We start from the raw sequence: 17,706 nt of genomic DNA, 5'->3' as shown, positions 1-17,706 counted from the left end.
CTTGCCTTTATAATTCCAGAGGACTAAAGGGGGAGCTGGAGTTATTTATTCCAGTGCCACTCACAGTGTGGTTCTCCAAACCTGCTGCATCAGAAACGTACTCTGGGGCCCCTCTCAGCCCTACTGACTGAAAATCTCAGTTTCAACACAATCCCTGGGGCCTTAGATTCATGGGAAAGTTTGAGAACTGATGAGTAACCAACTAGGGTGTTTCGCAAACCCTCATGGCCAGACTGTAACCTAGACCAATTCAATGCAAATGGCCAAGCTGCACCAGTGATTTCACCTACTCCTTATAGGTGAAAGAACAGAGCTGCTCACGTCACTTAAGGTGATGGGGTTATGCAGAGCTCTGCAGGAAGTGAGGAGCAGGCAAGGCAGGCGGAAGCAGATAGACAAAAGCCTCACAATCCACACTACTCTGGGGTCTTGGCCTTCCTGACGTCCTTCAGCAGCAGGTGTCCTGGCACCTGCCTAAGTCAAATGACCTACCACTGTCTTGCCACTGACAACCACAGCCCTCTACTCAAGCTGTAGTCCAGGGGCCAGGTCCCAAGCACCACTTGGGAGCTTGCTAGGAAGGCGAATTCCAGGCTCCAGGCCAACCTACTGAATGGGAATGCTCCTGGAACAAGATTCCAGGCAATCCAGGTGCACATTCACGTTGGAGTGCACTGAACTAACTCTTGGCTTCTGCTGCCTCTCGTTGGCTTACTGCCTGTTCTAGGGCCTGCTCTCAACTGCTGATCCTCTATGGATGTCTGAAGAGCAAACTCTTGAGTAAGAGGTTCTGGAAGGTTCATCTGGCCACTCTCCAGGGGAGTTCATCTCTGGTCCAGGGTTAGGGGGCCGGGATCACAGCAAATAAAGGATGCCTTGGAGCCCCTCACAAAGAGGTTGTGGGATGTCAGAGGACCCCAGAGAGGGAGAGGGAGAGAGAGAGAGAGAGAGAGAGAGAGAGAGAGAACTACATGCAACTTTTGTGACCTGTGTCCTTTGACAGAGAATGGTAAGCTGGCAGCATCAGCCTTCATTGCAGATTCTGGTCCTTTCCATGCCTCTGTATCATCCAGGAGCACCGTTATCCACACCTCTAAGGGCTCATCTCCAGCTGTGCCCCAGCCCTAGTGTCCCCAGGACTGGCCTGGAAGTTGGTGTTTCCAAGACGAGCCCCAGAAATTACAAGCTGGGCTCAATAGTATTTTCTCAGGCTGGGCAGAGTGGTTCACACCCATAATCTCAGTTACTTTGGAGGGAGGAATTGCAGTTTGAGGCCAATCCAGGCCCCGTAAGCCGGGCATGGTCATGGGCCTGTCATCCCAACTATGCAGGAGGAATACGTAGGAGGATCCTCACCGAAGGCCAGTCTCGGGCAAAAACAGGAGACCACATGTGAAAAATAACTAAAGCAAAATGGGCTGGGGGCCTGGCTCAAGTGGCAGGGCACCTGTCTAGCAAGTATGCGGTCCTGAGTTCAAACCCCAGTACAGTCCAAAAAACCTGGAATTTTCTCACAGTGTTGGAACTTGGTTCTGTGGTATTCCTTCTTGTCAGTTAATATTGACACTATCCTGTACACTCTTTGAGAACAAGAACAGTGTCTTCCTTTATTCACTGAATAAATTTTATTTAGTAACAAAGTCACAAGTAACCAGCCCCAGCTCCAACTCCAAGGAGCTTGGGTGCATTCAGGGACACAGAAAAGCAGCTAGCTGTAACACTAGCGGGAACAGGGCTGAGATTTGGAGGCCCACCTGAATGGGAAGCTTCTGCTGATTTGGTGGGAGCTGGGAGCCAGGAATCCCCCAAACAACTTTAGAAATCCCAGCAGAATCTTTTCTGGCCAGGCAAGGGAGGTGTGGGGAGCATCAGAGCTATAGCCAGGCCATCTGGTGCAATGTTGTGATTTATTCTCTTCTGAAGCATCATCCAAATGTATTTTCCAAGTTCATATGGGATCCTGGGGCTGCAGAGAGAGGGGTGTTCATCTGTGTGTGAACATAGGACCTCAGCCTCCTCTGATCTTTAGTGTGAACAGATAACACAAACGTGTGCTGAAACACTGTCTGAGACCAGAATTCTCTCTTTTGGTCCAGGCTGCACCCCTGGACTGGAGCAGGTTATCAGCCTCTCTGTGTTAGGCAATTAAGAATGTACATAGTACAGCCAGGATCGGAGCCTGGGCTGGCTTGATTCCAAAGCCCTCGGTCTTTCCTCTCCCCCTGCTCCACTCAGAAGATGAATGAATGAGATCATGGGTGACACTTGCACCATACACAAACAGATAGTAAAATATTCACTAGATATCTGATGCCAATGCCATGGAAGTAGCCCCATTCTTCAAAGATAACAATGTGTGTACAAGTCACACAAGTGCCTCCTCCCCTTGGCCATGGTTTACAAAACCCCAAAGCCTTTGCTGTCCACTGCTGCATGGATTTGCTCAGTGATACTGTCTGTGGCACAGGTACAGCAGAACGAGTGACATCCCAGTTCACACACAGAATCTGAGACACCCAGAGTGGTAGTGTCTGGCTTGCCAAGGGCCACTGGCTTGGACCACCTGCTGTTTGTTCATTTGTATGAATTGGTCAGTAGGTATACTGAACTTATTCCTTCAAAATATTTGAAGTAGCTCAAAAAAAAAAAAAAAAGCTACAAAATACACAGCACTGTGGTGCATGCCTGTCACCCCGGCTCCATAGGAGGCTGAAATAGGGAGGATCACAGTTCTAGCAAAAAAGTTCACAAGAGCCCATCTCAACAGAGAAAGTTGGGTCCATGGGCAGGTGTGCACCTGTTATCCTAGCTACAGTAGGAGGGTGCAGTCCAGGCCAGCTCGGGTTATTTTGGAGATAACCCGAGCAAAATAACCAAAGCAAAAAGGGCTGGAGGGTGTAGCTCAAGCAGTAGAATGCCTGCCTAGCAAGTGTGAAGCCCTGGTTCAAACCTCAGCACCACCAAATTTAAAAAGAGTATAAAATAGAAAGCTGCTGTTACCAAAATTTTTAGACAAGATAAGAGGATGTGTATTTTAGAATATCTTTCCTTGGGATCCTGGCACATTCCAAGCCCCTTCCTTTCCCTGGGCCTTTGCAGAGGTTCTGCCACCTGTGGGAAGGACATGCCTCGCCCACACCCTCTCCAGACTGTCCAACTCATCCTTCAGGCTTTGGCTTGGATTTCATGTTCCCAGCTCTTGAACACCTCCTCTGGGCACTCACTACAGCTGTGGAGTGCTGATTTGTTTATCTGTGTAATGATATAAACCATGATATCAGGGGCTACCTTTATACCTGAAGCAGACCTGAGGCAGGATTTTCTTTATAGGGGCCCCAGGTATGGCATGGCCTGACATGTGGAGTGGAGAAAAGAAGGGAGCCAGTGCAAGTGTATCTGCAAGGCAGGTGCCTCTGGGGAGCTGGAGCTCAGGCCTGCTGGGAAAATCTGAGACGTGCAAAACATGCATCTGGGTGTCACCAGCCTCTGCTCTTAGGTTAAGTGTGCCTGGTACTTCACCTCTTAGAGGGAGAATGCCGAGGACAAAATGCTACCTACAGATGAAGGAAGAGATGTCTCACACCAGGAGTGGCCAGTGGAGTTTATAGGTAACTCAGATGTCACAGAATGGTGACCACACTTGGTTTAGCCACACGCAGTTTTTTAAAAATTGGATTAGTGATCAACATTTGAAAATCAGGGGATTTTACAGAAATGATTCAGGTTTCTGGCTTAAAAAAAAACCAGAAACAGGATCAGGTGTGGTGGTGCATGCACGTAATCCCAGTGACTCTGGAGATGGAGGTAGGCAGATCACAGTCCCAGGCTGGCCTGGGCAGAGCTAGCATGAGACCCTACCTGAAAAAGAAACTAGCAGCAAGAGGGTTGAGGATGGCACAGTGCTTGTCTAGCAATCCAGTACCACAAAAAAAAAAAAAAAGGAAGGAAGGAAGGAAGGAGGATCTGGCAAAACTGGGCTGAATTTCTGCCTGGTGACATCGGTTGTTCCTTTATGTGGCTTGCATGGTCTCTGGCTCCTTGCCGTCCCCACAGGGCTTTAGTCACTGTCTCCCTGGCTGTGCTCCAGCTTCTGCAGACATTTGAACTTGTGCTCTCTCAGACCTGAACAAAGGAGCCTGCACTGTGTCTTGGCTGTCTTGGTCTAAGGTAAACTAACAACCTTTTAAAGAGCCTTGCGGCTGAAACTTAGAGGGCTTTGAAGGCTTCCAGTGGCTTCCCTGAGTTCTGTTCAGACTCTCCCTCATTCTGGGGTTGTCCCCCACCCCCAATTCCTTCTTTCAACCTCCAAAGGGAAATCATCCTGCATTTTAACAAAATAAAATAGAAACCAGCAAAGCCACCCAGGTGAGCAAGGAGCATGGGGGCCTTTGCTCCCCATCGCTGCCACAATGATGAAGTGAAATTCAGCATTGGGCCAGGGTTCTGGGAGATTGGGCCCAGCTGGGAATCCACCCGGGCTGCAGTCACTCACTTGGGCTCCTTTGCCTGTGATCCTGTGTGGGACAGTACTGCCACACCACACAAGTCCAGGAGCCAACATGGCATGATGTCCTCTGAGTGTGGCACGTGTTGGGGTCGGACAAGAATTAAGTCAGATAGATAAGAAAGTTCTAGCATTCGTCCCAGCCCCTGTGCCTGTGTTGGAGGAAGAGCTCAGAGGACAACAGCCAGTCCATACTCCCCTGAGTGACAGTATCAGCTTCTAGTCATCGAAAGCTTCCTGTGGACAAAACACACACCTCTCTACTTTTATCATCTTTCAGTTGCCCTCCAAAGCCCCTCTACTTCTTACCCTCATTGTAAGAGGAATAAATTGAGGCCTGCACAGTTGTGGAGTCACACGAAAGGTTGGCAGTAACAGTCACTAACGTTTCTTGAGCTCTTCCTGTAGGCAAGGCACTGACGATTGTTTGCTCTTTCCGACAACCCTATTTCATGGATGAGGAAACTGAGGTTAAGTATGTCTCATGCTCAGAATTTAGTTTAGACACACACAGTTTTGTTTAGTTTTTTAAATTGGATTATTGGTCAACATTTGAAAATCAGGGGATTTCACAGAAATGATTCAGGTTTCTGACTTTGTTAAAAACCTGGAAGAGGATCAGGTATGACTTAATAAAGCCAAAAGGATCGTAAGACATGAGGATTGATTACTAAAGACGACACTGGGCCTGTGCATCTGAAAACTGTGGAAAGGAAGATGGTTTGCAGGGTTGATGTCACCTGTTCAAATCACGTAAGGGCAGATCCAGACTTTGAACCCAATGGTCTAACTCAGTCTCCTGTCCCTCTGACATACAGCCTCCTCCTAAGGTGCCCTCAGCTAACAGTTTTGGGGTAAGGTGATGTGGCTGCTCTCAGGGTATCCACATGTCACCCCCTCTCCTCTACTCTGCCACCACCTGGGCCCATGGGCATACAGAGGCCTCAAGTGTCCATCCCTACCCTGCTGCATGCTGCCCAAAGGCTGAGGGGTGGTGACTCTGGAATCCCATAGCTTTGTTGGAGCTGCACGTGTATCTGACACCCTCCCCTCCCTTCAGTGGGAGCTGCGCAGCCTGTGCCACCCACAGGCCACTCCTCCTCAACCCAGTTCCACTGTGCACAGGAGAAAACCAAATGTGAAAGAGGTCACCTGGCATCCCACGCTGCAGAGGTGGTCTACACGGACGATCATAAATGCAATATTCCTGCTAACTATGTCCTATCTTTTTCTGAGATGCTGATAGTCACTGTCTCCCAAGTGCCTGTTAATATCCTTTGATCCTCATGACAAGCCCATAGGTAAAAATATTGCCATCATTATTTTTCAAATGAGGAAGGAATGCTTATAAATACTGAATGTATTACTCCCGGAAGCTTAGGAAGCAGCACGGTAAAAAATTTAAATCCAAATATATGTGATTTCTATGTCCAAGTTCTTCTGAACTCTGACCTCTGTACTACAAGGATCCAAGCAGGCACACGCACGAACACATGTGCGAGCGTGTCACACATGTGTGTTGTTTGGGGAATAAAGAAGGGGCCAGACCTGTGAGCAGAGAACAGATGTGACAGATCTCAGTCTTTAGGCCCCCACAGGAATCCCAATTCCTTCCTCTCTGTCACCCCACTCTTTTTCTATCTTAGGTAGAAAACAGCCTGCTTCCTGTAATACACCCAGTCACTGTGTAGGGTTTTCTACACCTGCTTAATGCACTGAAACAAAGGTTCCTTTCCTGGCCACCAACTCCAATCCTAGGAGCTGTCCATAGTCACAGCTACAGAGGCAATGAAGATGACACAAGGACATTCTGAGCCGGCTTGTGAACACTTGAGAGGAACTCTAAGGACAAAGTAGAAACTCTTGAAAGTTGAGTGGATTGGAGGAGGGAGAGGGGTTGGGGGAAGGGAAGCAGGTAGGGGAATGGAGGGATCAGAGACTCAGCAAAGGCTGTCGCATGCACTGGAATGGGAGCTCCCGTTATCTTCCTGAGCCCTTACAGGGACGCTGACTCCACTTTGGATGTGATATTGCCATAGCTCTGAACTCTGCCTGTTCATTATTTTATTTGTCTTAAGGATGGCTCTAAGGACACAGTCACTCATTTAAAGACTTATTCCTAAAGTCCATAAGACTGTCTTTTAAAAAATGGTATTAGATATAAGAATCTATAGAAATTCACAGAAGGTCTAAATTTGAATTACTAGTATTGTGCAATGTCAAATTCCACAATGTTTTATTCTTTGAGGATGGTTATATAAGATGTCATTATTGAGGATGCTGGGTGAAGGAAGGATGAGAATTTTGTACAATTCTGGCAATTTCTTGTGAGTCTTAAACTATTTCCAAATAAAAAGTTATCAATTGAGTGGGTATGGTGGTGCATACCTGTAATCCAAGCTAATTGAAAGGCAGAGACAGGAGGGTCTCAAGTTTGAGGCCAGCCCATGCAAAGTTAGCAAGACCCTATCTCAAAAACAAAAACAAAAAAACAAGCTAACAAAAAGTTGTAAATAGAAAGGCTAAAATCTACTAGTGTTGCTTTCCTTAAAAACTGGCCTGTAACTTCTCTGACAGGGATAATTGAGTCACAGAATCAACCTAAACCTTCCCATGTACTTTGGCTTCCAAAACTCTCAGAATCAAATGTCAGATCCATTCTAGAAATGCCTCAGCGCGAGGGCCTGTCTACTTATCCTCCTCCAGTCATTGACTTTGCACTTACATTGACTTCCACCTTCTTTCGCTTTGTCATTGTTCCATCATATATATGTCGTGTGAGAGGCTTTTTATCCTTTCTGGAAAGAAATCACATATAAACTCAAAAACCACAAAATAATTAGCTGACTTGTGAGATGTCCATGGGTTTCTGTAATTATCTAGAACCTCTCATTTCATTGCCTTAAAGCACTTACCTAGGACCAGCGGTCCCCTCTGCAGTACTAGGGATCAAACTCAAGGCCTTGCACTTACTAGGCAAGTGTGCCACCACTTGAGCCATGTCCCCAGTGTCCCCTCTCTCCAGGACTTTTTCCCCAAGAGTCCCACGGCCTTCCTGTGCACTGCAGGCTTCAGCTCTGATGAGCATGTGACAGCAGAGGGCCCCTTGGCCAGAGAAGCACTGCAGTGGACACACGTCTGTCCCTCGGTGGTGGACCTACTCAGACTCCCCACTGATAATGCCAAGTGCACCCTATTCACCTGGAGGGGCCCCTCTGTGGGCAGCGCCAGTCACCCTGCCTGTGTATGCAGCCAGGGACCAACTAGGCAGGGCTCTGCAGATAGAACTCCCAGCCCTAACCATGTACCAGTGATGTGACTTTGACAAGTCTCACCTCCTCTCTGAGCCTCAGTTTCCCCACCTGTAAAACGAGGCTAAGAGAGCCCAATGCTGAGATTTATTATAGGATAAGTGTACAGGAACATCGTACAAAGGACTACGCCTTGTCTGCAAGTTGTCTATACCACAAATGTTTGACGCTTGTCCCTCCCTTAGTGACAATAACAATGAGCTAACATTTATGGCAGGCTGAGTGCTGTGCTTGGTTGTAGGAATACAAAAATAAGGAGAATAGTGTCCCTTCCCTTGAACGATGGCCACAGAACCCTTAATGTCGTGCTCCATCCCATTTTAGCCTCACCCCAGCCCTGTGAGGTTGATGACACATTCTCAGTACTGCTGAGAATGGTACTGACGCCCCTGGACTGCCCTGCGGGGGATGAGGATTAAACACAGCCAGAGCTCTTGGGATCTCGATCTGAGAGCAGGCACTCCTGCAGGGGGGGTTGGGGTCTCTTTAATGGCAATTTTAAACAAAGCCAGGGAGAGCTGCTGGGCTGGGAGGGGCCCATGACGAGGGGCTTAGCAGAGGTGGGGCATTTCTTATAGTGTCCTGGCTCTCTGTCCCTACAGGTGTCTGCAGCAGCAGCCTGAGGACAGCCTGCCAACAGCCAGTGTCATCCTGTGTTTCCATGATGAGGCCTGGTCCACCCTGCTGAGAACTGTACATAGCATCCTAGACACAGCGCCCAGGGCCTTGCTGAAGGAACTCATCCTTGTGGATGACTTTAGCCAGCAAGGTAGATGTGGGTTTGCCCCAAGCTCCTGGGGGAATGGGGCAACGTCTCCGGGGAGATCCCATGCAAAAGATGGGGGATGGAACCCACTAGAGACAAGGTTCCCATCGTGCACGGACTCAAGTGTAAGTCACTCCCCAGGAGAGGCCAGGAAGGCAGTGGGGGAAGCAAGGCAGAGGAGGAGAAGCTTAGCAAGGAGAGAGCCCCAGGAGGGTGTCTTCAGTCTGTCCCATGGGCCTTTCTCAGGCCCCAACCTCCACCCATTCCCAAGACCCTCTGCAGAGTCACAGAGGGTGACCATTGTGGGGGGCTCCCTCCCCACAATGGGCAGAGCCCTTTATAATTCATCATTGTTTAGGTCAACCTGCCTACTGTCCCGATGAGGAAACCAAGGCCCCAAGTAGAGACATAGCCAGAGCTGACTCAAGACAAGTGGGGCAGAGTAGGGTCCAGAGCCTATAAAGGGCGGATTTCATCCAAAGGCTTCCTCTGTCAGGAAACTCTGCACTGGAAGAAGATAGAGACAGACAAGCCCCTTGCCTGACTTCCAAGTTCGTGGTTCTCAAACTTTGGCTGCCTGAGAACCATCTGGTGGTTTGTTGAGACTCACCAGAGTTTCTGGATCTGGGGTTGAGCCCAGGAGTTTGCACCTCTAACCAGCAGCTACGCTGGCACTGATACTTTCAGCGCACGGACCGCACTTTGAGAACCGCTGCTCTCTTCTTTGGCTTGAGACCTGTGCCCTCCATTTTTGGCTCAAATAAATGACCAACAGAGGCCTCTTCTGGCTTCCTGGGAAGATGGGGCTTCTCAGAGGGAAGCCGAGAACAGTGAGGGGAGTGGCAGGTGACAAGACAGAGGGACCAGGGCCTCTGATAGTCCTTTCTAAGATTCTCCAGTCAGGATCTGGGCATGTGTGGGGCACCTGGCTGGGTATTAGGCAGGGCCCCAGACTGGGCTGGGTTGGGCCAGTAAAAATGACCTGGAACTCTCTGAGCCCTTGGCTGGGGCAGGGTCCTCCTGAGAGAATGCCTGTGGTCCCTCCCTGCTGGCTGAGGAGCTGAGTCATGTCGCTGTTCCTTGGGAGTGTGGGAAGTGGAGGAGCTAGTTCCCTGGGGGGAGTGGGTCCTCCAGAGGGCACTGGAGTCCAGCAGCTAAGCTGTGGCCTCCTTGTCACCTGTCCCTCTGCCCTCAGCACTAGGCCAGTGCTTTGTCCACAGGTCCCACATTTCCTGTTGACACTGAGGTACAAGGACTTTCCCACAACCAGGGCTGGGCTCCATTTGTCCCTAGGTCACTCTGGGTCTTCATGTGGAAACCCAGAGCTCAGACAAGACCACCAGGCACACCATTCCCCCCTACTTCCCACAGCCATCCTGCGCACGGAGTTCACAGCCTCACTTTTCACATAAGGAAAACAGACACACGGCACTGCTGCAAGTTTTCTAGAACCACCGAAGTGTCATCAAGCTGACAACCATGCAACATAGCAACGACTGCCTAGATGCCCTGTTGATCCCCTGTGATAATCTCTAACTGCGTCACAAAATCAGAAAATGCTGCAGGATGTGCCCGGTCCAGGAGAGGCCCCTGCAAGTGGATTTCATTGCCTTTGCTGTTTCTGGGAGGAATGGGTCAAAAACCACACCTGCTCCTTCTGAGCAGGGCCCACCACCCAGTCCTTAACTGCTTGAAAAATCCAACATCAAATTACCATTGCAGCCTGCGAGTTCTTCCTCAGTGTCCTCTGCAGCATTCTTTTTAATTTTCATTCTAAATATCCTCAACTAAAGAGGTCAGCAGTCACTGATTTTACTCAGGCACCGTGAGTAACATTTAGTGAGGACATTAGGGAGAGAGCATGTCTGGCTACTTGGAACATAGGCATACATCACCAACCAGTAGAGGTTTACTTTTTTCTGCAGTATAGGAAGACCACAGGTTGGTCTGAACTGGTATGGAAGTCCCACAATGACACCAGAGCCCCCAGTTCCTTCTGCTCAGACTATGATTTGGGCCTCATCATCACAATGAGGCTGCACTACCCCTGGGGATCACATGCATATTCCTGAAGGAAAAGGAGAAAAAGCAGATAGACCTTTTAGGTGGAAGAAATCAGTTAAAGCAATAGCTTCCCAGAATCTGCTCAGTTATTATATTTCTACCCTGCCCGTAACCAGGAAGTCTTGAGAGGTGAGTGCTTTGAGCTACCCTGCAACAAGAGCCACGTTCTGTCAGGAAGATGAGAAGAGAGGCTGGGGAAGAAACTAGCAGTGTTTGATACAGAGGAGCGACCATGAGGCTGGTTCTCGATGTGCAAATTCAGAAATGCTAATAGCTCGATGATCAGAGCTCCTCACTAGGGAGTGGACCAGAGCTAACAAAGAAGTAGGAAAACAGCACGTCTTACACTGTGAAAGGCAACAGCAAGAGCCTGGCAATCCCGGGTCCTAGCTTGGGATATTGATCCCCCTGCAGAAATCTGTGATGCTCAGAATGCTTCTTGGAGAGGGAGTGCAGGGAGTCTGTTGGGGGCTCTTGGGAAGGCTGTCTAACCATTCCCCACCTCCCGAAGCAACTGGCTAAGTGCCCCACCATCAGGGTGGCTTCTGGCCCTGTCCTAGGGGTTGGAGCAGCAGAGACACATAGGGTACAATTCCTGCCCATGGGGAGGCCTTCGTCCAGGGGGCTGGGGCTCCCCACTGCCCATGTTCACAGAGGCCACTGCTTCTTGTGAACACGTTAGTCCTTCCACCTCTACTAGCTCATTCCTCTTGGCATGCAAGTGTCCCCTGCCCTTACCCATGTGTACATGTGTGCACACACCAGCACATGCACACACACACACATCAAGTTTTTCTTACCTTAACCCAACAAGCATCTCTCATCCTTCCCGTCTTCTCCTCGAGGCTGTTTGTCTCCCTCCCCCATTGAGCCATCCTCCCTAAGTCCTGTCTGGACTTTTTAGCCAAGCTCTTGCTTTGCAGACTGAAGTCACTATGATGAGACCTCTTCAGCCAGCACCCTGATGACCTACAGATGCCAAATGTCATGCCCCTCTGTCCTTAACTTCCTTGACCCCTGACTGAGGTTCTCTCGAAGCAGGCAGCGTGATTTTTTTTTTTTCATTTAGAGAGCATTAGCACTTCTCTCCTGTCCGGGATTTACACACCACCCTTCTCGGTTGCTAGCGGAGAGAATGGTGAGTCATCCCAAACTAAGGGAGCTTCTGACATCTTAGCAATGACCACGCTGTAACAATGCAGTTGAGTCCCAGGAGCCTGGCGCTCACCATGCCTTCTGAGACAAGGGCTGACGGTGATCTTGACAATGGCACCTGTGACCACACTGACCAGAGCTGTGTCATTTCTAGGGCAACTCAAGTCTGCTCTCAGCGAATATGTGGCCAGGCTGGAAGGGGTGAAGTTGCTGAGGAACAGCAACAGGCTGGGAGCCATCAGAGCCCGGATGCTGGGGGCCGCCAGGGCCACGGGGGACGTGCTGGTCTTCATGGATGCCCACTGTGAGTGCCACCCTGGCTGGCTGGAGCCCCTCCTCAGCAGAATAGCTGGTGACAGGTAACTCATCCCTTCATCCTCATGGTCTGCAGAGCAAGGGATGGTTCTGGAGAAAGAACCTGCACACTTGACCACTCACAGAACAGAACACAGATCCACCTTTTGAAAAAGAGCTGGGGTCTCTACCCTTAGGAAGTGGTTGGCTTCTTGGGACTTTTCGGATGTTTAAGCCTAGGTAGTTAAAGTTGGGAGGGAGCTAGAAGTCTTCCAGGGCTGGAGAACAAGCTTCTGTTAAGTCACAAATACCTAAAATCCCATTAAACTGCAAGGCCAGGGCAAAACATACCATTTGTATCATTAACCCCTCTCCCCTTTTTGGCAGGCCTGGAAATTGAACTCAAGGCCTCACTACCACCTGAACCATGCTCCCAGCTCTTTATGTACTTTTTCCCTGGGTTGAGCTCAGACTGCAATCCTCCTATGTCTGTTTCCCAGGACAGGCAGGCACCACCATGCCTGGTCCTTAACCTTGACTCTTGTCAGCAATTTTAGTCAGGATTGTAATATAACCTGGGAAGGGTGCATTTCTGAACTAACCCTGGCCATAGATTACTCAGTCATAAAACAAAAGAATTAGATTCTGTGATTGCTAACATTTCACTGGGAACTAGCATTCTTTGCTTCTCTGGCTTATAGAAAAGGTCTCTGATTTTCTAATTAAGGCTAGCCCTGAAAAGGTGAGGTTAGAGAACCTTGTATTTCACACTCCACAACTTACAATTCTAAGAGCTTTCATTAAATAGGTGGAGTGGAATGGTGAGTGACCTGAGAGATAAGCCTAGTTATCAGCCTTGGTCTCCTGATCATAACCATGGAGCTATCCTACCAACATGGCAACTTTGAATTATTTGTTTTTCATGACCCTTTACACCCATTCCTCAGAAATTTTGTCGTAATATATTAATTTTGCTAGACTAAGATATTTTAATGCCAACAGCCAAAAATTGTAAAAATTAAATGTACAAATTTATAGTATCTGTAATATTAGAAGTGTTCCTAGGGTTGAGCAGTACACAACCCCTACAACTGGACAACACAACCCTAGACAAAGAGCAATTGGTTTTAGTGCTGATGGACAGCCAGTTTCTACATAATGTGGCCATGAAAAATCAAGGGTATTTGTCATATCCAGTTCCCAACTGCCCGATGCTGTCAGCCACCCAAGCCAAGGGGGAGATGTCACCCCCAGAGAAGTGGAGGTCTCTAGAAACAGACAGTCTTTAGGAAGCACTGGGGAGAAGAGTGCAGCAGGGAACGGAGCCCTTCCTGCCTCTCAGCCCTTCAAGGGCTTGCATGATGGAAGGCAGTCAGAGAAGTCCCTGTATGTGTGGCTGAGAGTGAGGACAGGAGTGCACGCCTGTGCGCATGTCCGTGTGTGTGAGCGTGTGTGCACGTGTCCGTGTGTGTTGTGTGAGTGTGTGCGAGTACAGGAGCGTATGTCTGCATGTGTGCACAAAGGAACACAAGGGGGATCTGATGCCCAAGCAAACCCTCTAGACCTCATCTCCTTCACAACGCTTAGCATGACAAGTCCTCAGTCTGTCCCTGGAAGAGCCCGCACCAATCTTGGGTCGTTCCTGAGCAAGATCTCTGGGAAGAGAAAGTTCAGAGCCTTCCTCTTCTCAAACACCCAGAGAAGCACGAACCCTCACATTCATGCACGGCAGGCCTGGAGGAACATCTAGGCCCAGGAAAGATGAAGACACGAACTCAAATAGGGCCATTTTTTTTTTTTTTGGTGATACTGGGGTTTGAACTCAGGGCTTTGCACTTGTTAGGCAGGTGCTCTATCTCTTAAGCCATGCCTCCAGTCCTTTTTTGCTTTAGTTATTTGCAGATAGGATCTTGCTTTCTGTGTAGCCAACTGCGACAGAGATCCACCAGCTGGGATTACAGGTGCATACCACCACTCCTGACTTGTTTATTGACATGAGGGGGGGTGTCTTGATAACTTTTTCCCCAGGCAGACCTGGAACTGTGATCTTCTCCCAATATCCTCCTTTTGAGTAGCTGGGGTTATAGGCATGAGCCACCATGCCCACTCCAAAGCCATTCTTTATTGTAGTGAAAGTTTTTGTTGGGAAGGTTGAAAAACCAGTCAGCTTTTGAATATCTGGGCAGTAGTGCATTAGTTAACCCCCTGTGCTTCAGTTAACCAGTCTTTTTTGATAGCTTGATAGCCTCTCTTTGTCACTCAAAACCTATGCACTTGAATTTCTGGAGTCTAGAAAGTCTTCGCAGAGGACCAGCCTTGTGCCTGCCTGGAGTCCACACTCGTTCACAGGAGAGATTGATGCAGTGTGCAGACATAGCCAGCTCTTCAGTCAAACGGGTTTGCTTTGCTCTTTTGCTCTAAGTGAGTTCCAGGAACACCAGACACCTCTGTAGTACAAAAACAAAGCTAAAAATAACTCCATAGAGGTTTGTTTTAATTAATCTCCCTTCCTGAGTCCCTAGCCTGCAGTTACTCACTAATTCATTCCTGACTAAGCTGCCCCAATTGTCCATGGGAATAAAAACCAAAATGGAAAATTGTCTCTCACATCATTCATTGACATATGGTTCTTCATCTTTTTCCAAAATACACTACAGAAGACCCCTGGCTAATCTGTACGAACCCATTCAAAGTAGAGGGAAGGAGATTTCGGAAAAAGAAAAGAGGGCCTTGGGCATCAAAGGAAACATGGTTATTAGAAGTGAGTTTCCCATACGTGACTGTGAGCTCCCAGAAATACAGAGCAAAAAAAGAAATGCAGTGAGTGTCGGAGTTCTCATTTACTGATAAAAAGTCCTACCTTTTCAAGAAGCAGCAGCTTTGCTCAAACTCCTGTTGTTCAAGACTGCTCTCCACTGTGACTGGGTCTACAAGTCATGTCAAATAGATGATTTATTGGTTTTAAAATTTCACATCAGAAGAAAACGGATATTTTATGCATATATATATATATATATATATATATATATATATATCTTCATTTCGTCTAATATCCGCAGTTTAAAGTCTCAGAATACAGATTATGGTCCCCAGAAGTAGGTACCCAGGACAAAGGCCTAGAATAAATTGATTGTGTGAATGCTTGCATACCATGTCCCTTCTTGTCCTGCTGATTACTGAAGATGACATGATTTGGTGCAATTTGAAATTCAGCCACGCAGCTTCCTTGGCTCTTGATTCTGAAATTCCACAGAAATGCTTTGGGAATAGCCTGGTGCTTCCCCCCTGCCCAAATCACTCCACAAGACGTGGAGACTTGGGGGTGGGGGGCTGGGTGCCCTCCTTTCTTCCTTGTTCTTGCTTCACAGTTTTCTTAGGGGAATGCGGGGCATCCCCAAATAGTTGAGGACTAGAGAAATTAACTTGCCTCTGCCTTCCAGTGGGCAATGGGTAAACAGCAAGACAGGCCTATTGGGTCTTTTGTCTAGCTTCAGATCCCGTGATGCCCCCACCAACACCACTCTCTGTGGGCCACGGGGAAAGCAAGTCACTGAATCCTGGGGTCGCACATGTAGGGTGGCTTGCCGTGCCTTGACCCATTCACAATGGATAGAACACAGTGGTTGGCATGCCTTTTTCCAGGAATCTCACTTCTCTCAGAGGAGTACCTCCAGCCCCCCTGAATTCAGGCCACATTCATCCCATGGGACTAGGTTTAGAAGGATTTGTTGTGAGGGACCAGAATAAAAGTGGGATTAAGAGATTGGGTGGCTGGAGACCAGCTCCTGGCACACCTGAGTGGCCATCTGATTCATTAAAAGGTGGTTTCAAACTGTACCATTTTCCCACATGGCTCTCTCTGAGATCAAACTGCTAGGTTGTGGGAAAAAGAAAAGAATAAAATACAACAGTAGGAAATGAGCAAATAAACCCAGATTCAGGATCCTGGTCTGCTCATAGACTCTGTGTGCTTAACACCAGGGATACTTTGAACACTGGGCAATCCTGATTTTGCCAGCCAATCAAGTTTTATGATAACAGAGGGAAACAAGAACCAGACCCTAGAGCTAGTCCTTGACCTTCTGACATTGCACACTACACACAACATTTTGTGTGTGGGCACATAAGGACTTTTCTCAGGAAGGCCTATAGTTTCCTCTGGTTCCCAAAGATATTGAAAACCCCAAAAATATCTAAGAACACTGGTCCTACAGCATTTCAGCTGAGAACGACCTTTGTGGGAAGCTGTTATACTTCCCACATTACAAATGAGGAAACTGAGGTCCCAGAGAGTGTAGCAGCTATCTTAAGGCCACACAGTGTGTTGGAGCAAAGCTGTGCCTAGAACCCCATTCTGCTGCCTCTTGATGCTGTCAAAAGAAATTTTTAAAGAAAGGGGTATGAGATTTTAATGGAATGGGCCCCGGTTCCATATGGAGAAACATATTTTCAAGAACAGTGCTACATGACAGAAATGTAACGTGAACCACATGTATAGTTAAAAATATTTAATACGCTGGACACTGGTGGCTCATGCTTGTAACCCTACCTACTTGAGAAACTGAGATTGGGAGGATCACAGTTAGAGGTGAGCCTGTGCAAAAATTTAGCAAGACCCCATCTCAATGGGGGAAAAAGCTGGGCATAGTAGTACAAGCTTGTGAGCCCAGCAATGACAGGAAGCATAAAACAGAAGGGTCAGGGTCCAGGCTGACCAGGGCAGGAAGCAAGACCCTATCTCCAAAATAACTGAAGCAAAAAAAAAAAAAAAAAAAAAAAAAGAAGGACCAGATGCTTGGCTCAAGCAATAGAGCCTAGCAAGCACAAAGCCCTGATCTCAAACCCCAGTACCACCAAAGAAAAATTTTAATAGTCATATTACAAGATGAAAGCATAAAATTAATTTTAATACTACATTTTGGAAAACCCAATATATCCAAAACATCATTTCAACATAAAATCACTATAAGATAATCAAGATATTCTTTTTTCATACACATCTTCTCCATCCAGTGTGTGTTTTGCACTTAATTTCAACAAAACACATTTCAGGTGCCAATAGTTAGCAGTGACTGGTGCTGGGGCAGCACCTCTATAGACGTCACTCCCTCCCCAGCAAGTGAATGGTTTAGGTGCCTTGCTTGTACCTCACTTCTTTCCAGGAGCCGCGTGGTGTCTCCAGTCATAGATGTGATTGACTGGAAGACTTCCCAGTATCACCCTGCCAAGGAGCCCCAGCGCGGGGTGTTGGACTGGAAGCTGGAGTTCCACTGGGAGCCCTTGCCTGAGAGGGAGAAGAAGGTCCGCCAGTCCTCCATCAGCCCCATCAGGTGAGGCCTGTGACACACCTACCCTTCCTTGGGCTCCACACTTTCCTGGCAACTTACTTAACTTGTGCCTCAGTTTCCTCATCAGTAAATTGATGGTAGTAGTACTCCTACCTGATAATATCGCTTCGAAAACTTAATGAGGCAATACAATAAAAGCGTTCACAGAGTCCCAGGCCCCCAGGCTAGGTGTTATTATCACCGTGATATCAGTGGAGTCCAGCCTGGCCCTTCCACAGCTCCAGGGGACACTGGAGGCAGGTAGAAGCTGAGCTGGACCTGGAC

General features: G+C 48.1%; 1 protein-coding gene across 6 annotated transcripts in view; it reads left to right on the top strand.

The window, feature by feature from the left end:
• The window catches only part of Galnt15 (polypeptide N-acetylgalactosaminyltransferase 15), a 41,605-nt gene that overhangs the window by 7,169 nt on the left and 16,730 nt on the right, over window positions 1–17,706 (top strand). For all 6 annotated transcript variants that reach the window (XM_074043855.1, XM_074043854.1, XM_074043853.1 and 3 more), the window contains exons 2-4: window positions 8,418–8,584; window positions 11,955–12,159; window positions 17,257–17,424. In XM_074043855.1, coding sequence (XP_073899956.1) covers window positions 8,418–8,584; window positions 11,955–12,159; window positions 17,257–17,424 — 540 coding nt within the window. The remainder of the gene's footprint in view (window positions 1–8,417; window positions 8,585–11,954; window positions 12,160–17,256; window positions 17,425–17,706) is intronic.

Source organism: Castor canadensis, chromosome 10 (assembly GCF_047511655.1).
Source record: "Castor canadensis chromosome 10, mCasCan1.hap1v2, whole genome shotgun sequence".
Taxonomy (NCBI): domain Eukaryota; kingdom Metazoa; phylum Chordata; class Mammalia; order Rodentia; family Castoridae; genus Castor; species Castor canadensis.
The sequence above is the reverse complement of the archived record's forward strand: the minus strand, read 5'-3'. Positions and strand labels throughout refer to the sequence as shown.